At 36.0% G+C, this 24,735-nt stretch overlaps 1 protein-coding gene across 1 annotated transcript; it reads right to left on the bottom strand.

The window, feature by feature from the left end:
- Window positions 1–1,487: 1,487 nt before the first annotated feature.
- Window positions 1,488–24,735, bottom strand: LOC138695192 (titin homolog). The gene is made up of 6 exons (XM_069819650.1): window positions 24,698–24,735; window positions 21,387–21,711; window positions 15,198–15,406; window positions 12,841–12,985; window positions 8,844–8,976; window positions 1,488–7,003 (listed from the first exon to the last, which is right to left on the bottom strand). The coding sequence occupies exons 1-6, from the start codon at window positions 24,706–24,708 to the stop codon at window positions 1,488–1,490; spliced, it is 6,339 nt and encodes a 2,112-aa protein (XP_069675751.1). The 5' UTR covers window positions 24,709–24,735.

Raw genomic sequence — 24,735 nt, 5'->3', positions numbered from 1 at the left:
ACCTCAAACACTGGGTCCTGTTATACTATAGCATTGTCCAGCCTCGTGCCTTGGTCTGTGTGGCATAGAGTCGGGCAACATGATTCTTTTTCAGAAGTCGATTCCAATAATTCAATCAGACATTACGAATCGATTCTAACAATTCGTTCATGATTCTTCCCAGTCAGCAATTCCAACTATTCTTTCAAATCTTCAACAAACGACTCACAGGACTCTTTCCTTTGCAAACCACGGGCAGAACAAAAACATTCTAAGTGCCCGGTAATGTATTATCTTGTTTCAAATAAACAGCTCTACAACACTTTGTTATTTTTTTTATACTTATATTCGAGACTTGATTTCCTCCTCTCCATTTTTATTTGTATCAACATCTAGATTGCATCACAAAAGAGCACCCACAAACATTGGAAGACTGTCTCCCATTTCCACTACAAGAGAGACACTGTATGAGTCGTCACTTTGTGACAGAACGGCACACTACTGTGCCTGCCGGTGCTCAGCTTCGCAAAGGCTGTATGCCAGGCGCGCAAAATTTGGACAGCTCTGACTTATAACACAGATAATTGAATAGAATGATACTTATTTACTGGCTTTTAAGGAACCCAGAGGTTCATTGCCACCCTCACATAAGCCCGCCATCGGTCCCTATCCTGAGCAAAATTAATCCATTCTCTATCATTATATCCCACCTCCCTCAAATCCATTTTAATATTATCTTCCCATCTACGTCTCGGCCTCCCTAAAGGTCTTTTTCCCTCCGGCCTTCCAACTAACACTCTATATGCATTTCTGGATTCGCCCATACGTGCTAAATGCCCTGCCCATCTCAAACGTCTGGATTTAATGTTCCTAATTATGTCAGGTGAAGAATACAATGCGTGCAGTTCTGTGTTGTGTAACTTTTTCCATTCTCCTGTAACTTCATCCTTCTTAGCCCCAAATATTTTCCTAAGAATCTTATTCTCAAACACCCATAGTCTGTGTTCCTCTCTCAAAGTGAGAGTCCAAGTTTCACAACCATACAGAACAACCAGTAATATAACTGTTTTATAAATTCTAACTTTCAGATTTTTCGACAGCAGACTGGATGATAAAAGTTTCTCAACCGAATAATAACAGGCATTTCCCATATTTATTCTGTGTTTAATTTCCTCCCGAGTATAGAATGAATGAATAGAATGATACCACTATTAAAATAATATTTTTTATTTCATTATAAATAGTATATTTTCACAATTTTAATCAATAAATAATAAAATTTAATTTGAATATCATAATTATTTTAAAAAAATTATTATAAAATATACTGAGAGATTAATTGGCATGTATGTGGAATATGTTTATAACAGTAAATGACCTTAAAAAATATCCTCCGTGGTATATATGTCATTATAGTGGTATGCCTTATAATATGATGTTGTCGTAGTCTCCTTTCACATGACTCGATTAAAGATCTATATCAGTTATCTATGCTTGCAGGTTTGGTGTCATGATTTTTCTTCTTCCATTTCATGAGGATCATCATTAGGATTGTCCTTGGCATCATCATTAGGACTGTCCTCGGCATCATCATTAGGACTGTCCTTGACATCATTATTAGGACTATCATTAGGACCATCACCTTCTTTTGTGGGCTGTTGTTGATTTTCTTGCCCGCCATTATCATTTTGGAGTTCACTTCCTTGTATTATATTGGCAACTAAGTTTACAGTATCGAGTATAACATCATCAATAGTTGGACCTAATAAGAGTAAGAAAATAGGGAAGCTGAATGTTTTACAATAACCTTCACTCTCTTCGTCTTTCTCTCCAGTTTCCTCTCCCTTTTGTGCTTCGGCCTTTGGTTCCTCTTCTTTCTTATCTTTTTCTTCATCACCACCTTCTTTACTTTCTTCGTCTTTCTCTTCAATTTCCTCTTTCTCTTCTTCTTCGGCCTTTGGTTCCTCTTCTTTCTGTTCATCTTCTTTTTCATCACCACCTGTTCCTTCTCCTTCATCATCATTCGGCTTATCACCTTCCTCATTCTCCCCTCCACTGTCTTCTTTTCCTGCTTCCCCTCTTTGTTCATCATTATTGCCAGCTCCATCTTCTTCTTGCTCATTACTACCACCGCCAGACTCGTCTGAAGGTGATTGTTCATTTTCATCACCTGATGGATCATCTTTCTTTTGATCTGCAGAATCGTAATTCCCAGCTTCTCCTTCTTCATTATTCTCTTCTTGATTACCACTGTCATTTTGCTGATTCTCATTTTGATCTTGTTCATTTCCGTCATCTGGTGGATCATCTTGCTTTTTATCTGAGGAATCATTATTCTCAACTTCACCTTCATTATTCTCTTCTTGATTAGCACTGTCACTGTGCTGATTCTCATTTTGATCTTCTTCATTTTCGTCATCTTGTGGATCTTCTTCCTTTTGATCTGCAGATTCGTTATTCATAAATTCTCCTTGCTCTTTCTCTTCTTTCTTACCATTGACACTTTGTTGATTCTCGTATTGATCTTCATTACCTGGAGAATCGACTTCTATTTGTTTGTTTCCCATGTCTTTTGTTTGTTCAAGCACTTCATTTTGTGAATATTTTTCTTCTATTTGCAACATATTTTCTGTAAAAGCAGCACTGTGAACAATGTAAGTTTTCGAGAAAAATGGAGATACTGTCTTTTTATTGCTACTTATGTTAACATGGAGTACCTGTGACATATCATTCAAATTCAGGGATGGTGATAGCTTCATAGGTTTCTGTGATTTGTCGCCATAATCCTCAGCAAATTGCTGATTATTTTCTGCTTCAGTTTTTGTATCACTGCTCTTTCGAGTACCCATACCTTCTACATTTTTCTGTTTAATCTCTCGAATCTCCTTTTTATTTACAGGTTCGGAAACTGTAACATTATATACAACAGACATCTCTTTTAATCGCAAGACTTGTTCATCAGCTTTATCTTGTGCTTTTAAACTTGGAATTCCAGAGATTGTTTCCTTTTCAATGGTCTGTGGTATCAAATGTTCAGTATTTTCAGAATTAGTATTGTTTTCAGCATAATCAATGGAAGATTTAATTTCCTCAACATTGAACTTACCTCGGCTACCATTTTGAATCTTTCTAATTTCTTTTTGTTTAATTATTTTGTCCAGTTGAATGAAGTTTTTATTTTCTAATTGTACTCTGGCACTTTGATCTTCAGATATATTTTCGTCTTCGTTTTCGTACCTGTGAGTGTGTCCCTGGAGTTCTTTGTTGTAAATTGATTGAGTTTTAGGAATTGTTTTGTTTCCTTCGGTAATGAAATTTGGGATTATATAAGGTAAGTGACTGCTTGTAGCTTTTGTTTCTATTCCATGAAAGCTCGGGTCTGTTTCTTTGAAAGTGACCATTGTTGTGTATGGTATTTGAGCAAGTACGGAGCCACATTTTATATCTTCATTGGATGATATTGTAGTTTCAGTGTCTTGCGTCTGTTTATTCTTCAGAAGTTTATCACTTAGTTCTAATCGCCATGTTTTAATTGAAGGAATTTCACCCTTCGTTTCAGCATCCTTAATGTCCCTCTGATTTACTTCCATTAAAAGTGCTTCGTATAAATTATTAAAATTTTGTTCACTAGTTTCTTTGCTTTTCAAAGCACTTATATTCTCTTTAGGTATAATATTATTTTTCGGAACACTCATTTGAAGATTCATAATTTTGATGTCACTGAAATCCAGCGTTTCTATTTCAGGAATTACAGAAAGTTTTTGTGATGAGCCATCTCTTTGCATTGTAACTTCTCTCTGTTGACTGCCATTTTTCTGTCCATCCACATCAAATATAGGAAGTAAGTTTCTGTTTAGTCTTTCTATCGGAGCTCCTGTTTTTTTCTCCAACTCTTTAAATTTTTGTTTCGAAATACCTTGCTTTTCCTTATCAAGTACTTTTTTCCTAGCAGCATATCTTGAAGATGTCAACTTAATTTCTGAGTTAGTAGTACTTGATTCTGTTTGCAAGTTCATTTGTTCCGGCACTTTTAGAGTTAATGACTTCTTAATGCTATCTAAGTCTTTAATAGTAAACTCTGTCTTGTCGACATTTACTTTCTTTCCACCAGCTTTAACCATTCTGTGATGTGATGCCTTTGGTAAAAGTTTACTATCATAAATTTCTTTTTTAATGGATTTAGATAAAGCCACTCCAGCCTCCTTAAATAGGTCTGCCTGTATGTCCTTAATATTGTACCGAGTTTCTTTAAGGGATTTAAACACAGATACCCCAGTTTTCTTAATGAGATCTTCATCCTTAATATTAGACAAAGTTTTATTCTTGATTACTTTGTGTTCAGCATTTTTCACCTTCCTGGAAGCACTTCCGTGAAATTCTTTAATTGATTTAGAAATAGGTATGCCTACTGCTCCTGCTTTCTCACCTACATCTTTGCCTTTAACACGTAACTCAGTTCTGTTGACAATTACTTTATTTATGTCGTCTTTAACCTTACTGGAATGCGACATTTTCGGCGTAAGTTTTCTGTCATATGCATTCCTTACACAGACAGATATATCGGTAGATACTCCTTCCTTCGCAATAATTATATTTTTGTCTTTAATATGAGATTTCGTGTTGCTCACACTATGTTCGTCTTCAACTGCAATTAAATGTGACTCTCTTGATGAAAGGTTTCTTTTATGTGTGCCACTAACAGCTTTAGGCAATGGTGCCTCTGTCTTCGAAACTTGATCTATATTTTTAATCTGAGGCTCAGTTTTGCTAACAGTTGCTTTCTCATTATCTTTGTCTTCATTAAGCGGATATACCTCTTCTGTATTTGAAGTAATTTGTGGTGCAGGTTTCTTTACTTTTGTATTAGTGTCTGTTTTATGCTCTTTGCTATTAACTTTTATACCTTTCGTATGAGATGGTGCTCTTAGCTGTAGTGTATTAGATTGTGTAGATTCGGTACTAGTACCAGTAGATTTAGGGAAAGGAATATAGTTTTCGTCTTTGTTACTTTTCTTTTCATTTTTAAATGCTTGCGTAATAAGTTGATGAGGTTTGCAAAATATTGGACTATTTACAGATATTACTTGTTGAATTATGGATAGAGCTTTGGATAATTTACTCAGTTGTGCATTAGCATGTATTACTGACACTGTCTTATCTTCTAAGCTATCTTTTTCTCCTTTTTCTTTCAAAAGGTCTTCCACATTTTCTAAATCTTGTTCCTGGTTTCTTAACTCTCCATTTTTACTTTCTACTCGTTGATGTGTGGGTATTATTTTACCAAATTCATCCCTGGTAGTATTAGTTTGAGATGAAATAGCTTGACAAATATTATTTGAGATTTCTGTTTCATCTTTTTGACATGACACAGAAGGAACATTTATTTTATCTTGTAAATTTAATTTGGAAGTGCTACTCAAATTTGTCACTTTAGAAAATGTTGGCGAATTTGGCAGTTTTAATTCTTCAACATAAGTCTGAGCTCTCGTTTTCTCGATTTCTGCTATACCACACTTTATATCTTCATTATTTTCCATATTTTTAACAAGACTATGCAGGTCTAATTTTTCAGTTGGTGATAACTTTACACTTTCAGCTTGTTCATTTGCAAAATATAAAATCCCTTGTACATGTTTTTGCTGTTCATCTGTTCTTGTGTCGTCTGGTGAAGCTGTGCAGTCTGAAGTACTGCGTGGATGTTTGGAGCTATCTGAGGCAAACTTATCTTTTATTAAAACTTGTTCCAAACTTAAAAATTCATTACATTTTTTTGATTTCTCAAAAATAAATTTTACTTTTGTAAGATCATAATCTCGAATTTCTTCTAACTTTTTCCTTTCTTTGTGCTTATATTCTCGTTTTCCTGGAGGTGTAAATGTTTCCAGGGACTGTGGGCATTTTTTACCCTTATAATTTTTTTCCCTAATCTCTATGACTTCTGTATCTTTTTCCTGGACTTCAGCAATCGTAGCTGAGTGTACATTACCCACTGGCGAACATTCAGTAGAACCGTGTTTTTTACTTCCATTACTTCCTTTAGGTCCTTTTTCCTTTTTAATATCTGTCTGAATAGTTTGGAAAAAATGTTGTGTCTGCTGCACTTGTTGCACTTTGTTCCGACTGTATTGATTAGCATCATGCATTGACACTTTCCAGTCAATTTTTTTCTTTAATATAATACCTGAATTATCTGCTACAAATATATACCCAGATGCAATTTTATCACATTTGTTGATTCCATTTGAATCATGTTGTTTTTCTTCAGTGTCATTTAATTTTTCTGTGTGCTGCACTTCTTGCACTTTGTTCCAATTGTATTGGTTAGCATCATTCATTGACACTTTCCAGTCACTTTTTTTCTTTAATATAATACCTGACTTATCTACTACAAATACATACCCAGATGCAATTTTATCATATTTGTTAATTCCATTTGAATCTTGTTGTTTTTCTTCAGTGTCATTTAATTTTTCTGTGTGCTGCACTTCTTGCACTTTGTTCCAATCGTATTGGTTAGCATCATTCATTGACACTTTCCAGTCAATTTTTTTCTTTAATATAATACCTGAATTATCTACTACAAATATATACCCAGATGCAATTTTATCATATTTGTTAATTCCATTTGAACCTTGTTGTTTTTCTTCAGTGTCATTTAATTTTTCTGTGTTCTGCACTTCTTGCACATTGTTCCAATTGTATTGGTTAGCATCATTCATTGACACTTTCCAGTCACTTTTTTTCTTTAATATAATACCTGAATTATCTACTACAAATACATACCCAGATGAAATTTTATCACATTTGTTAAATCCATTTGAATCTTGTTGTTTTTCTTCAGTGTCATTTAATTTTTCCGGAAGTTGTAGCAAAGTTATATCCATTCTTCCTGCTTCTTGGAGAAATGACATTTCTCCTTTACTCTGATAGTTTTGTTCGTCAGCTCTCTGTTGTGCAACTTGCGTTTCACTGACATCTTGCTGCTGCCGCTGCTCAGCTGTTCCTCTGAGAGCATCAGTTATATCTAGAAATCGAATATTAGAACATGATACCTACTAGAGAAGTAACAATGTTCATGCACAAAATGGTAACACACTACGAGGCCACCCATAGGAATTGTGAAACGCCCACAAACATTTCTCTGGGCCTTCCTCCCTCGTAAATATTTTAATGAAATAATAAATGTTGAAATTATATAATTTAAATACAGTAGGCCTATTAAGAGAACAAGCAAAGGAGATTTTATTACAAATCTGACAGTCTTGTTTGTTACTGAAATTGAGCATGAAAAGAAAACACTATTTATAAATATGTTTAATAATAAACGGTATTGCAATCGGTAAAAAAATGTAATTTTAAAAATAAATGCAGACATACTTGTGTGAAAATATTAAAAATATATTTTAAAAAAATATATGCAGATATAAACTAAGTTAGTGTAGGAGTATAGCATAATTAATTGTTGTATAGTACTATTCTAACTGAAACATATTTATAGCAGCTCTATTTCTGTCTTAATTCTCCAACAGTAGCCTACTTCTTGAAACTTGTTGAAAATATTACTGTCTAAATAATATATATATCATTTAACAGAATTCGGCCTCCCCACTCGAGTGGTGTCTGTGCTCTTTATGGGCAGCCATTGCGCATTAGGACTATGTTGGACTTACACTTCGCAGAACTGAGTGAATGGGATGAAGTGTTAAGCATGAATTAGGTTAAGGTTACCAGATTCTTTTCACAATTTCCAGGGACAGATATCAATCAATCTCCTTAATGTATCCAGCTGTTTGCTGACAACATAAAGTCCACTATAGTCCACTGTACTCTATTCAGTTTTTTGTTTTTCATGAGAAATAAGGGACAAATATCGATACATGAAAAAAAAACTACCGTACTTTAATATTGCTGTTAGTTTGCCATTCACTTATATGCCTATTGTTTTTACACACCTTTGAAGAATTAAAATATCCATTCCGTTTATAAATAAAAAATGTTCATTCTACTTAACTACTACTTAAACTGCTAGTATTTTCAGCAGAGTGAATTTTTTTAAGCTGGTCTTCTCTAGATCCCAGTTTTGCATCAAATTCATGACAGGTTATATTGAAGTTGATTAAAATAGCAAGCATGGCTCGAACAGTTTCTAAACTTATTCTGGATTTTTTGGATCTCCATAAAATTTTCATAGAAGAAAAATTGTCTTCACTGAACATTATTTCCAGAAAGATGGAGAGATGCTTCGATAAACTTCTGAATTTGCACATACAAAATAATTTTCTCGGAAAAAACTTAAAAAATTTTACTCCATTTTGAGTAAAAGTAGCATTTTTTCATTCCACTTTGTTATTTTCTCTGAAGTCACATATTTCTTCAAGCAAGAAATTCCATAAAATAAATTATTTCACCCAGGCCAACTATATCTACATTGGAGGAAAAATAATGAAATTTCTCTTCAAATTTTTCTCCTTCTGAAAGATATCTCAGCAATATACATTCCACAGGTATGAATGAATAGTAAAGGCACAGCAACATTTAACAGCATTTTCATAAAATTATAATAATTAACACTTAAACTCCGGGGATATCTAGGTATAAATTATTAAATTCGGGAACATTCCAGACATGAATTTTGTTCGGCGACAAAAAGTAAAATTCGGGGACTGTCCCTGGGAAATGGTGACGTCTGGTAATCTTAAGTTAAATGTAACCAGTGTTGTCAAATGTATTATTATGCGATTATATAATAATTTTGCCCTTAATGCAATGTTTACAATAGAAAACTCATTATGCTACGTAAAAATACATTGAGTTCCAGTGAACATTCCCGATGATTCTGTCGATGGACAAGCAGCAGGTCTCACCTGCTACCTCTACAGCTTGCACCAACAGCTCACTATTCTTCAGTAATACTGACTTCGGAAGTTTCTTAGTATCCGGTTGATTATCTTCAATGGAAAGTTTATTTTGATATGGTGAGCTCCCTTGTAATTCTTCCTATTAATAAGAGATACATATATGATAGAAACAATTATTAGAATTCTTATAAAAAATCATAGTTCAACTGCAAATGCATAAAAAGTTGCAGACATGGATGGATGGATGGATGGATGAATGGCTCGATGGGTGGGTAGATGGATTTATTCGTCCAGTAGATCATATACAATGATATAGGACACGTCAAAACAAATACATAAGTACTAGTACGAGTAATATTTATGTACAGCTGTCAAAAGAAAAAGTGGCCACTCTCTACAAACTAAGTTCCCTTCGGGTATCTCAGCTACAATTCGAGACTGCTATGTTACATGTTGTTGGACCACGTTTCCTGATGTCTATAGTTATAATTACAGTGTTATTCGCTGTTCACGAGTGCGGTCACTTTTTTTTTGACAGCTGTCCAAATATATATTAAAGTAGATATGAAATGAGACATAAGAAAACCACCTCTTGCTTACAAAAATCTTCATCAAAGACAAACTTTCCTTTCTTTCCTTTCGGAGATCTTAGCAACTTAGCAATTAAAACTTTTGACACTGGAGAGTTATCTTCGTAACCTCACCTCTTTACTTGCTTCAAGTAAAATTCCTGTATTTTCCCTAATAGTTTGAGGATTTTCTCCTAATGTAGTTACGTTATCCACATAAACAAGGAGCTGATGTAACCCATTCAATTGCAAACCCTCTCTGTTATCATGGACTTTCCTAACTGGCATATTCTAGAGCAAAGTTAAAAAGTAAAGGTGATAGTGCATCTCCTTGCTTTAGCCTGCAGTGAAGTACCAAATCTCATAGGTAACCTTATTTCTTTGCTGTGATCATGCCAGAGAATCTTTCCCATTCTGAGGCTTATTTTGAGCTGTTTTTTACAGTGATGGGTTGTTAGCCCTTCTCCCAACCTCCAAGATGGAGGACCATCCCTTATCGGCTGTCCGTGACTGCTTATTCAATATATTCACAGCTACCCTCCATATCTGGAGGCCGTCTCCTCTTTCCACAACCTGAGGATGCACCATGCCGTGGTGATAGGGACCCACAATATGTATCTATGCTAACTATATAAGTCTTTTATCAATATTTAATGTACATGTTTAAAAAAACAGTTCTTTAGAACAAAATTTATTTAAAAAGTATCATTTATTAAGTAATGAAGAATATGAAAGGTCGTCTTCAACAAAGAATGACTAATTATTTTTTTGGATACCAAGTGCTCCAGCACTGAAATAGGCTACCAGTATGTAATGCAAGTGCCAATAATATTATGTCTGCAAAATATTACATGTACAAAGCTTATGCAAGTTACATAAATAAGTAGCTTGATTTTACCAATGAAAATGTTCTCTCTAAAGTGATATGGTACCTGAGAAATTCACCTGATTTTTTAATTTTCTTAAATTTAGCTAGATCACTTTCTCTTGTTGATAACATATGTATTGATGATATGTATTCAAAAATATTCACAATTAAAGAAATTAACGTCATGATAAAAGTACACATTTTCAGGAAAAAGTTATGAATAGACCTAGTATGTCCATTGCTGAAAGATGGTTTCCTGTTATTGACTTGACTGGCAAAGAAAAACTTAAAAATGTGGTGGTATTATTAAAATTTATATTCAGTGTGTTATATTTATTTATGTAAAATTTATTTATAATTTATAATGATTTTTCTATGTGTCACGTACAAGTCCCATTAAATTACATTTAGGTTATGCTCAAAATGTGTATGATATTAGAATAGAACCATCTTTCAGTGCAGTAACATGTAGTGTACTATGCCATAAAAATTTAAAAATATTCTGAAATTAGGAAAATTTATTGTGAGTCCACGTTCTACATCTGTTGAGCCTAGAGAGAGAGAGTGGGGGGAGATGCAGAGGGAGTGAGTGTGTGAGCGCATGTGCATTCCAGCTATCTACACTACTGTTTGTGAAAAGCGTAACACCCAGAAAGAATGGCTCGAACGATTCCAAACTCGAGAGATATGTAGAACTGTGTACCATCAATAAAATTGATTACGGTATGTTTCCAGGGAGATGGCGTACACATAGGTCCAACAGTGACATCTCTTGTGTCACCAGTAAGATCAGTGTTATGTCTTGCTCAGTCAGTGCAGAGCTTCCAAACGAAATGGAAACGTGAAAGCTAGTGCAGGTATGCCTCGTTCACGTGGAAGGGAGCAATATCAGCATGTGAGTGAGTTCGAACGGGGCAGAATGGTGGTCTCCAGGAAGCAGGTTTGTCATTCGTGACATTTCGGCTCATATAGGGCATGCTGCTACGACAGTGTTGCGTGTGTGGAACCAGTGGATAGAAGAGGGTCATATGCAGAGACGAGTGGGTACTGGACCACGTAATGTGACAACAGTATGGGATGACCGCCATCTTGTTTGCATGACTGTGACGGACCGTACAGCTTCATCTACAGTGTTGAGTCGACGTTGGAGTACTGTAACGGGTGTGGACTTGCCTGCGTCAATGGTTCGTCACTGTCTTTTGAGGACTGGACTAGTGGCTCACATGCCATTTCATCGGCTTCCATTGTCCAGAAACCACCAACGCCTCAGACTGCAATGAGCACGTGAACGCCGTCACTGGCGTGCTAAGTGGCAAAATGTAGTGTTTTCGGACGAGTCCCTCTTCAACTTGTCCTAAAATGATGGCCGCATACGTGTTGGGCGCTACCTTGGTGAACGCAATCCGAGAGCCTGCATTGTTGAACAGCATAGCAGACAGATGCCTAGTGTGATGGTTTGAGGCGCCTTGGATACAATATGCGATCTCGCCTCCTACGTATTCAGAGCAATCTGAACCATTACATTAGGGAGGTTTTAGAGCTCGAGGAACTGCTTCTCCTTCAGCTTACTCCACATACCATATTTGAGCAGGACAATGCCCGGCCACATGTGGCGAGGATTTTGCAAGCCTTCTTCGAAGAACGACGGGTATCACTGCTTCCCTGGCCTGCACGTTCGCCAGACACGTCGCCCATCGAACATGTCTGGGATATAGTTGGTCGGGAACTTATTCGTCATGGTCCTCCAGCACCCACTCTTGATGCTTTGTGGACTCGCATACAAACTGCATGGACGAAGATTCTCCGGGAACATATCCAGGCTCTCCTTGTTCCCATGCCACGGTGCTTAGAGGCTCTGATTGGTGTCCATGGAGGCTTCACACCATACTGAAATCTCACAGTCACAGACCAGGTACAGTTCTGTAATTGCAATTATTTGTGTATTGTCATGTACCTAATCTGTGGTATCAATTTCATTTCAGTCACATGTATCCTTCTTGGTGTTGCAATTTCCACAAACATTAGTTTAGATGGTTCAGAATTATTGATTCTACATTCTAACAAACTATTTAGGCCAAGGGGCTACTCTGGCTAGTGCAATATGAGGAAAAGAGGAACCTGTCATGAAAAAGATTGAGAAACACTGGTTTAATTATTATGAAATAAGTTAACAACAAACAATACCTAACCAAACAACCAATTTTATACTCGTAGCTCAGACGGTAAGTTTGAATCGTGAACTGAGGTTGCACTCGTGCGTGTGTTTGATTCCCACTTGGGCTGATTACCTGGTTGGTTTTTTCCGAGGTTTTTCCAACTATTAGGAAGATACCAGATTATCTCATGGCCAATTTTATGATTCATCTTGTCAAGTTCAAGTTTGCTATCATAAATTCCAACTTTTATAACATAGTAGCACAGCAAAGCGATTTAAGTAAAAGTGCTAAGGACGAGCATTTTCATCTCACCTTACGGGAAGAAAATACTAAATTATTCGAAACTATTGCAACGTTATATATTAATTTAAAGTTATAGTGTATAAGACTGCCAACATATGCGTACTTACCTTTTCCTTGCTTTCTTCAGCGTAGTTATGTATTGAATTTGTAAGTACCAGGCCTCTGACAGTTGGGATATTTACTCCTCCAGTAAGTACTGTCATCGAATCCGTCTTTTCACACACACTTTGTTCCATTAAATTTGAGTGTTTGCTGTGAGAAATTAAAAAAAAAATCAATAAACAAAGTTATTTATTTAATACGTATGAGTATGTACTACCAATGTGGCATCTGGCGGCGAGTTGAAAGGGCTTGTGTTCCACTTCGGTAGACAAAAACCATTTAGTTCTTTATCATAATTTGCAGAAGAGCCAAAGGGAGTTGTTTTTTAAATGAGTATGGTATCGGTACCCATACTTTTGAGTGGGAGTAAAGCAAAAAAGCTAACTTTCTACGTAATATATTATTACAATGTTATGTATGGTAATTACATGTAACTTACTAATAGCAGACAGTGAATTTTATTCTTATTTTATTGGGTTATTTTACGACGCTGTATCAACATCTAGGTTATTTAGCGTCTGAATGAAATGAAGGTGATAATGCCGGTGAAATGAGTCCGAAAGTTGCTCAGCATTTGCTCGTATTGGGTTGAGGAAAAACCCCGGAAAAAACCTCAACCATGTAACTTGCCCCAACCGGGATTCGAACCCGGGCCACCTGGTTTCGCAGCCAGACGCGCTGACCGTTACTCCACAGGTGTGGACAGCAGACAGTGAAACATTCAGGAATTCTATGATAAAATGTTTATTCTCGGGGTAGGGAGGATTAATGTATTATTTTTAGAACTTGTAAGTTATTTACAAGTCCGTGATTTCTTTTTGTTGCTGTGTTGAGGATTAAAGTAACTTTATTTTAAATTTATCTCAATGTACCTTTTTATTTATAAATGGTCTCTATATAGCGCTAAATGCTTTGGTCGATTAATGAATTATTTAAAAAGAATGTATATGTTTGGTATGTATATACGAAACCTTTGCAAAATGGGAGATACCGGTACTTGAAATGAAAAAGTTAAAAAGAATTTGGGCCCAGAAAGGACTCTTTTTAGCAGGAAATTGGTAATTATCAGAATTATATAAACAGTTAGATATGGCGTCTAAAATAAATAAGGAAGAATCAAATGGATCGGACACTTGAATCGCCCGAACAAGAAATGAAGAAGAAAGTCTCAGAAAGAAAATACAGAAAGGAAGAATCCTAGTGAGATACACTGAAAAATGAAAAGATGTAAAACTGCTAGGCATAGATGACAAAAAGGACTTTAGTAAAGATCGGTATAGGCTGAATATTATTTTCGCAGTAGCGAGAAATCTTCATGACTTGTAAGGCTAGTGATAATACCGAATTAGTGATAGTAGAACGATATATCGCGGGTGCTCATGTAAAGGGGGTTAAGTCAAATTGCAAGGTATGTAAACTTCTCTCCTTTGGTACTGAACAAAACCCTTCTGTCACAAAATATGGAGCACTGTAACTGCAACATAGATGGAAGAATTACTTAACCCCTTTAACACAAGAGAAAAGTAATTGTGGATAGTTCAAATCTGTACTTATTCCAGTTTAGCCAAATCAACTTAACCCCCTTTACACGAGCACCCGCGATATAACTAGAACGTCTTTGAGTAGAACATAGTGTGGAAAAAATATATGTAATATGTTTAGAATGTAATCCTTTTCTGATTTATCTAATAGGAACGAATTCTATTTGAAGTTATCGCTGAATTCATTTGCAATATTGTATGATGTTAAAAAAATTAGTAATACGAAGTTTGTTACAACACAAAGTAGAACATTGCAATCATATTTCGAACACAAACATGAGTAGGATTTTTTTAAGTAAAACAGTGTTTAAAAAAATTAATTTATTTATATTACTGAGACCTCTTCAGTAGTGGTTACCAGAAGGGATGTCTGAGATGTCATAGGCCCTGTAGAAATAATTTCAGATGCTTCATGAAGTGTCATTTCAAGTACCATAGGTTAAGCACGCGTTTCCATTAAAGACATGATTTTCAATCTAAAATGTTATCGTTTTAACGTTTTTATTTTTTTATAACTCGGCATTCCCGTCAGTCGTTACTGATTTTATCTTTCATCCTCGTTTACCCCATTTTAATTTGACAACCTTTCTACCTTGTGTTCATATTTTACTTAAACTATTGTTAAAAGTGTGTTTCATTTTAAAGAACTTTTTACTTAAGGACGCAAATAGTCAAAGATCTGATGCGCCTACTAAACATCACTACCATCACTTTATCGCAGTTGAGAATTATGTTAGTAGGCCTACCACCGAATATTTTAAATCGATTTTTCGAGAACTTGGGTCATCTGTAAATGTAATTTCAAAGTATGTCTAGATTACCTTGTTGTGTGCGTAATCTTCACTTTTGGCTGCCATGAAGATGCGTTACCAGTACTTGTCAACAATGGAAGCTTCTCGTCACTTTCCCAAGAATCTGATTTCCAAACGGTGGTCACACTATCTGGATAGTTGGTATATATCGGCAAGTCTATGTCCACAGCAAGGTCTGTCACTGATAGATCTGCGCTCCACTTTTCTGCAACCATTTTCTGTCAAAAGAAATGGTAATGTTCGTACAGCAAAACTTTAATGTACCAGTGGGAAAATATTATTATAATTTTGTTGGCAGTGTCAACAATAATATAGCATCTACTCTATACAATTTTTCATTCATAAATTAATCCTCATTCCATACAAGAAGACTCCGTACGTCAACAAACATAACACAACATATGTACTTGCGCGCCTCAATTGCTAATTAGTTCTATGTTTGAGTTAGAAAATGAGGCGTGCATTGACACTTGTGGATCAGTGTCATGACGTGACATAGCAGATAATTATTTTAAATCAACAACATAACAGAAATCATCGAATGCATGCGAGATTTTTACAACAATGTACTTACATTAAGAAGAGTCCGCGTCAGCTAGACAGTTTCTAAAGGGTTTCATGTTGCAGGACGTTAACAACACGGAATTTAACACAGAACGACACCGATGCCATATTCTAATACGTACAGTCCAAGGAAAAAAACAATAACAAACTGATTCACCTACCTCCTTTCCCATCTGTGTGTTTGGATTACGTGTTTTCAGTGGTGACGTCGCCATAAACAATCCTTGTTTGATAGCTGCTTATTACGGCCTTTGTGAAGTGTCTATATCATTCTGCCCTATAACTAGATGCTGCTGCGTTCGTGTATTTAATACATGAATTTGTGAAGTTCTTAAACGTAATTTTCTAACTTTTATTTTTATGCAATGGCAAGACTCTCAACTTGCCGTTATTCAACCTCTATTCTGAGAGTGTGGCTCATAGATGTCACTAGTGGCAACAAGCGTAGATCACTTCTTAGTTCTTCAGGGATTGTCCAGAGTGCACCACAGGCAGTGAATTTCTAATAATTTAAATAATTAATAGTAGAGCCTGGACGAGAAGTTATGGCACCAGCGCGAGGGACGCATTTTAGTTCGTTTGCTTGGACTCGCCCTCACACTCAACTGGAGGGGTGTAGGGTTAGTTGGTTACTAGCATTCCGAGTGTTCAGATCGTTCTGCTACTACAGCTATTGCTAATACTGAAAACATTGTCCTTCTGAGCGTCGTCATTATGGCATTATCTAAGGTGTGAAATCATAGAGTAGTTCATAGTCAAGGACATGAAATAGCATAAACTGTATGGAAATTCATATCAGAAGAGGCTGTAAATGGAATACTAATTCCATTGAAAAGCGTGTGTGCAAGAGTACTGGCTGCTACTGGTATTTCAAAGCGAACCTTCTCAAGAATCAGGAAAGAAGGGAAAAATATTGAGGCAGGAACAGCTGATTCTTTCTCCAGTCCGGAAAAATCACAGCCGAAGAAGAGGATTGTTGCAGCTGTAGACAGTTTTGATGAGCAAGTCATAAGAAGACTCATCTATGATTTCTAGGCTACGCATAAGCAGAGGCCGACTCTGTAATCGCTTCTTCCAAGAATGGATATCAGTATATGATCATGTAAAGAAAGTAGAGAACAATTACATTGAAAGTGAGCACGTGATGGACAGTATTTTGGAGAACATTTCCATAAACTTAGGGACATCTGATTCCAGCACAGATCAGTCGTCTGATTCGGACGGAGAATAAAAATATAAAGATGGAATAGCGGGCGTAATTCCATTAGGCACCTTCGGACTTTTGAGTAGGGAAGTGGTGACACTAAGGTAAGACGAATGTTTTTAGAAAGAGATGAAACAGATATGCCTGCCGCTCTGAACTTGAGAACCGTAACCCAAACAACCCCCACTCCTCTACCCTGCTGGCCGGGAATTTAAAACTTCGCGCAGGTTGGTGCCATAACAACTCATCTCAGCTTTACATTATTCGAGATTGAATGGTGGGGAGTCATACGCTTATTGTGTAGTACATATGTAGCAAGAGGAGTAGAAATTCTACTCCTCTTGATATGTAGGCCTCTTATATGTAGACCTTAGACTCAACGGGTGGAAAGTATTTAATTTAATTCGATAACTCAAAAAGATTTAATTTTAGTCCACTGCCTGCCAAGAACGTCCGGAGTAAAACACTTGCAATTGATTGATTCTTTCCGATTAAGAATGTTTTCACTGTAAACCTCATTTCTGACATAAACCCCGAGAAGGAAACCTGTTGTTGTTGTGGTCGTCGTTATTGTTGTTATTGTTATCTAATGCTGGGATTTGGCAACGAAGCCATTACCGCTCTTGCTCTCCAATATTTCTCTGTGGTGGATCCATCCAGTGGCGGCTCGTAGTCAAATGTCCAGGGCAGGCAAAATTTACAGAGCATTTCTATGTAATTCCCGCGATTCAGTGAAAGCTCGCTTTTATCATGCACCCCGAAAACTTGACTGTTGCTTACATAACAATACTGTTACATCAGTCAACCGTCTCATAATTTGTCGGTTTTTTCTAGTTTATTGTTATACTGTTGTCTTGCAACCCTTGTTGTTCAGACAAAATTTCCGAAATTGGATTCAAATTCTTTTGAAGTCTCTTTAGATTTACCGAGTTACAGATATTATCTGATTCCAAGTACCTTCTTTAGATGACAATAACAAACATGGCCAACAGTACAGCTTAGCTTCAACTTCACTTCCTCTTAGCCATTTGTGTTTTATACCATACTTACTTACAAATGGCTTATAAGGAACCCGCAAGTTCATTGCCGCCCGCCATCGGTCCCTATCCTGAGCAAGATTAATCCAGTCTCTATCATCATATCCCACCTCTCTCAAATCCATTTTAATATTATCCTCCCATCTACGTCTCTGCCTTCCCAAAGGTCTTTTTCCCTCCGGCCTCCCAACTAACACTCTATATGCATTTCTGGATTTGCCCATACGTGCTACATGCCCTGCCCATTTCAAACGTTTGAATCTAATGCTCCTAATTATGTGAGGTGAAGAATACAATGCATGCAGTTCTGTGTTGTATAACTTTCTCCATTCTCCTGTAACTTCATCCTTCTTAGCCCCAAATATTTTCCTAAGAACCTTATTCTCAAACACCTTAACCTATGTTCCTCTCTCAAAGTAAGAGTCCAAGTTTCACAACCATGCAGAACAACCGGTAATATAACTGTTTTATAAATTCTAACTTTCAGATTTTTTGACAGCAGACTAGATGACAAAAGCTTCTCAACTGAATAATAACACGCATTTCCCATATTTATTCTACGTTTAATTTTCTCCCGATTATCGTTTATATTTGTTACTGTTGCTCCAAGATATTTGAATTTTTCCACCTCTTCGAAGGATAAATCTCCAATTTTTATATTTCCATTTCATAGAGTGTTTCATACCATGAAGGATTAAATTTTCTGACTTTATGAACAATAGAGCTTAATGCAGGAGTGGGTCCAAAATACTTCTCTTTTCAATGTCATTACGACGCGAAAATGGACAATGTAACAGTTCACTTATTATATCAGTCATTATAATATAATATTATTGTTATCACTTACATTAACTATAAATCACTAAATATACAGAACATTAATATATAGTACGTACTTGCAAAAATCACATTTTCTAAAATACACTGTTTAAAAAAACACATATTTTAAAACACATTGTTTAAAAACTGTTATTGTACTCGTAACAGACTACGTTCCAACTTGTGAAACTTTCAAACAGAAATTTCGCAAATCGTAGGTGTTCGATAATGCTCGTGGGTTCTCGTTAGGGTAGGCAGAATTCAAGCGCTCTGGCTTAAGCATTGAACGCATGCGCTAAGAAAGCATTTAGAATAGCGATCTCTTTTAATGCTTACTTCATGCCCAGATTTGAAGTTACGTGGAAGGTCGGCTAACTTCGCTACTGCCTACCTTCAGACGCATTGTGATCTGCCAGTGGGATAAATCGAACTGCTAGTAGTAAGCAACGTCCAACTAACCCTCGAAAAATCCCGTTCATATTTAATTGAAGAATTTCTAAGAAGCCAGACAAGAGTATATAATTATATAAGGTTTTCCAAATGTGTTGGGGTAGGCTTAGCCTACCCTGCCTGCCCTGAGGAGCCGCCTCTGGATCCATCAGGTAGAACTTCACAGGTTTATAGATGATCTTCAGTCATTTCTTCTTCTTTGTTGCATAGAGGACAATTTGGATTCGTGTAAATTCCTATTTTATTCAAGTGTTTGGCCAAATATCCGTAAGCAGTCAGAATTTTGCTACTGAGGTAAGATCAGGACTTCTTGCGGGCCACGAGATGAGCGCATTTCTGCCAGTCCACGGCTCTGGATATCGCTCATTCAACATTATTTATTGCACGTTATTAAACAAATGAAGCGGTTCTTGTCTTGTTGAAAGATGATCTGCAATCCAGCGTCTTCCATTTGCTGGAGTGAAGAAACCAAGTTCTTTAGCATGTCCATAAACGCAGTGTGATTGATGTTGGTTTCAACGAAGAAAAAGGACCCAACATCTTATTGTACATTAATCCGAACCAAAAGTTGACCTTAGGAAAATCTCGAATGTGTGTGTTCGTGTGACGTGTGAATTTTGAGGGTTCTAAATGCGGCAATTATGTCTATTTACACAACCACCGATATGGAATGTTGCCTCATCTGAGAAGAGGATGTTTTCTAGAAATCCTGATTCATCATTCTTTATAATATAAGAGCGAAAATATTTCTAAGCACTTTTTGTGGTTTGATTGAATGCAACAGTTGAATTTTATTGGGAAGTAACTTCAATCTCTTCCGAACACACAGTCGATTTTGGGAGATCTAATTTTATTGTTGACTGACGAGTGCAATGGACTTCTGAGCAGGGACGTCGCTAGGGGGGTGCCAAAGGGTGCGCAAACACCCCGTAAAAAATCGGAGCACCCCTTTCCGCACCCCAAAGGGCAATTTATTAAAAAAATACTAGGCATAAGCTATTTTGAAGAACAAAAACAAACAAACAATTTCTTGGATGTGAAAAAACTACGTCCCTTAGTGTATCGTTATGGATGTGATGAACAATAATAATAATAATAATAATAATAATAATAATAATAATAATAATAATAATAATATTGATAAACAGATGTATAGTATGCGCGCAAGTGCATGAGAGAACATTTTGGATCTTTTATGTACCACATTTTTACAGCTCGCACCCCATTTTTAAATCTCGCACCCCATCCGCACCCCCCTTGCTCTGATCCTGGCGACGTCACTGCTTCTGAGGATTCAATCCATCACAGGACTGTCGCATTCATTCAACGGATTTTTAAATACACTTATTTCGACATACCTATAAATTTTAACAACGTAACTTTATTAATGACAACGACACATGAACGTAATATTTTTGAGTTACTAAACTAAATAAAGGCATTTTCAATCCGTTAAGCATAGGCCTAATATATACGAGTACTTCATATAAACTCCACCGTTCATTCTCATATATCCTGTATTATTAAATATAGATATTAACAGTCTTAATTATTCCTAATAATTATACAGGGTGTTTCAGGATCTCTACGACAAACTCTGGTGACCGAGAGAGCATTGAGAGCGCACTCAGGTAGAGTTTTATGCAATAATGAAAACGTACCGAAATCTATCAATGAGAAACGCACAACACTTTAGGTAGGCTTACATTTCCATAGAGCGTACATTTCAGATCTTCCTACACGACGCTGTCAGTTGGTCAAAAATGTATTCGTTTGTACACGGTAACTAAAGGCAACAACAGCATCGTGTACTACAATATACTCCACTTTGATGCAGAAATGTAGGACAACCTAAGATGAGATGGAGTGACCAATAATAACTGCAACTTGGAGGCAGAACGGACCAAAATGGCTCAACCTCGAAGGTGGTGGTGGTGGTGGTGGTGGTGGTGGTCACTGAAATCTGGCAGGATCTTCTAAATACCGAACGGTAGCCCTCTTTTGTGTAGAACCATTCCAAATAACACAAGACATGCATAAATCAGGCATGTTAATATTGTTAATAGCTACATCTAGGCCTAACACTATCAAATAAAAATCAAGTACGGTAGAAGAGATACCTACCTTCTTTTTTACCCAGGCTATTTTCTCTTTACCACTTCTGGATTTTTTACTAGATTGCCTGGTACGTGTCAGAATATTGTTATGTTTTTTCAATTTATCTTCCTTAACTGTAACGTCAAATCCAGTGGAGCTCTTGTGAGAACCGAAGCATAATCCCAAGCAACGCCACAGTCTCGATTTCGTCGACCCACTGCTAGTACCTGAGCTGGTAGTACTTGAAGTGTTACTGGATGTGTTAGAAGTGTTGGGTTGTTTGTCTTCTTGAGATCGGCATGAGGACGCATTAAACAGGAAGATGTTTCGCCCTGTTTTTCGTCCATCTTTACTATTTTTGCGAAAAATAAACAAACCATTAGTTGCTTTTCAAAAAAATGAATATTAACCATTTGTTAAAGACAACAAAAAGCACGGGTAATTTAAATTAGTGTCACTTTTTAAGTTCTTATGATTACACGAAGAATTAATAAAGATAAAACAATGGGATGTTGCAAAAACAGATTGAAATTTTGATATCCTCTCACATCACAAACGGGACTGATGTCTGATTTTCATTGCGTTATTTCAGATCAAATGAAAGAGAAATATGGAATAACTTTACAAATAAACATGTGGCACATATGAAGTAGGCCTATTAATTATTTCGTAAGGTCACATCTTTATTGCTCACTTAGAACTGCTTACACATTTGTTTCCTGTATTTCTTAAAATAATGTTTGTGCCATGTTAATTTTCATTTGTTTCTATTTCGGTAAACAGTGATGCACAGTGTGGCCAGCACAAAAGATTATCTTCGTACACAATCCACGCCATATTGTATATTCACATTGGTTTGGAGTGATTCATTAAAGAATGTTTTCAAGACTAATTTAGAAACGTGTTAAACGAATAATCCTTGCACCAAAAATGGGTGCTCCCTGGACAAAATGATCGAATTTTAATTATTGGGCTACAATAGGAGGCTAATTATGAAACATGTAAAAGGAATTATCCTTGCATCAAAATGTATGCTCCTTGGACAAAAAAAAGAACATATTTTAATTATTTAAATACAACTGCAACTAGGAAAACATTAAAAGAAATGAATTATTATTAAAAAAAAACAGATGCTGTCTGCACCATAATCGTATTTTCATTAGGTATTTAATTACTGTACTTCATAGTTTCATCTGGTAATTTATGAGGTTATGACTGAGATACCCATCGTTAATTGCTTTTATTTAGGCTATAAGAGTAGGCCAAAACTGACCGAGTACTTACGGACTCGCGCTCAGAGGGGTGAAGGTAGAGGTCATGCTGAATATGTTGCGTTGCTAAATCCAATATGGAGTGTTATATACAGTAGCGGCTGGTGGTCAAAATAATGAGTGTGCTACAATCTCTATATCGGCCTACTGTAGAGGCCTACACTTATGTATTTATCTTAATTTGGAGTCTCGTCTAGTGATGAAATATGAAGTCCATACGACGTTCTTTCGTACTGCAGAACTTGTCATTTGGTGTTAAACCCCTCCATCTTGGACATCATACTCTTTTCTATTGACAGTATTGCAAGAGCAGTGAGACGATCCTGGGACATAGTGTTCCTTAAAAACGTTTTTACGCGTTTCAAGGAAGAAAAACATATTTCTGGCTCAGCAGTGGTCATTGGTGTTGTAACCGAAATATTTAACAACTTCGATACTTCATAGAATGGATCCTGTAAATTGTTGGATACTATGTATTGTGACAATTGAACAGCCATCTATATTTCGGAAGTCAAGTTTTCCGTATAGAAATCCAACTTGTATCTGGAACACTCTTTTGTTCAGTATAGTATAGCCACAGTCTAATATATATATATATATATATATATATATATATATATATATATATATATATATAATATACACATTGTACATAGTTCCGAATTCTTCCACAAACAAGCATTCTTTCGTTACGCTTTACTTTTGCAATCTCCAAGCTGTGTTGTGCTGAAGCTGACTACAGCACTTTCCCGCGTAAAAATAGCCAATCAGAGCAGTGATTTCAGCTTCGCACATGCGCATAACTGTCTACATTTTTCATGCGGAGCTTTGAGTAGCACAACGAACCCCCTGAGGCACCAAAGAAGGCACGAAGACTAAACACTTTATAACGCGTCATTAACATAACCACGGGAAATTGTCAAATGACAGATCAAATACTATGGTGGTATTACAAATACATTATTTGAGCCAAAATTATCATTGTGCTGTAGCACTGTAGCACATATGGACGGGCCGCCCCTGGTTATATAGCCTATTTTACGGAACTGTTACCTAATAAGTAGGCCCATATATCTTTCGCAGTGATCACATCGTGTCTCTAGAGGAGTATGTTAAAATTTTCATTGATTTAAGTACGTTTATTCTCCCGTCTCTAGTGTGGTAGGATATCGAGCAGATTTAGATATTTTTACAGATATAAAATTTCCAACATCCCTAGTACCGGAAAAGTGCTTTTTTCTGATGATGTTTTTGTGTGTAGACTTCTACTCATCTATTAGACATTATTTTCCTCATATTCGGTTTCTATGAATCGATTTATTCCCGAATAATGCACACGACATATAAACATTTTACAATAAAAAAATTATGCTGTAGGCATATTCATTGGTTTATTATTTGAAAAAAAAAAACGCAAAACGACGATTTAATTAAATCAGTCTTTCTTTCTTTCTTTCTCACATAAGATTATGCGATAGATTTTTAAATGATAACTTATTACTGCTAATAATAATAATAATAATAATAATAATAATAATAATATATAGGCTATATATATTATTATTATTTTATTATTAATTTCTGACTATTACTACTACTAGGCCTACTAACTAACTAAAATGAAACTTCTTTAGACAGAGTACAGGATACAGAGTAGAAGTTATCACTTTAATTCTGTAGACTAAAGGCCTACAGTTAAATGCAGCTCTGTGTCAGACAGATAAGCTAATCTAGATTTAGATCGCACTGGTATCCTAAATATTTAATACTCATTCATATTGAAATCAAAATATTTAGGCCTATGCTTTACTTTCGTCATATTCCTTTTGTAATTGCATATCACATCTCTATAACTTGAACAAGGCACAGAATTTAGAACGTCATACGCTTTCTGAAATAATTATTAAGATTGTATCTATTTGTATTTCAAATAAATTAATTTTATGCACTTAGAAAAATGTAATTATGCACGGAAATTTTATAAAACCTCGTTAGAATTGTATATACTATAAAATCAAATAAAAATAACTAATAGATTTATATCAATTACAGAATATTAATGCATACCGTTTGCTCATCTCAGTGTTGTTGTTCCATGGCGGATA

Source organism: Periplaneta americana, chromosome 2 (assembly GCF_040183065.1).
Source record: "Periplaneta americana isolate PAMFEO1 chromosome 2, P.americana_PAMFEO1_priV1, whole genome shotgun sequence".
Taxonomy (NCBI): domain Eukaryota; kingdom Metazoa; phylum Arthropoda; class Insecta; order Blattodea; family Blattidae; genus Periplaneta; species Periplaneta americana.
The sequence above is the reverse complement of the archived record's forward strand: the minus strand, read 5'-3'. Positions and strand labels throughout refer to the sequence as shown.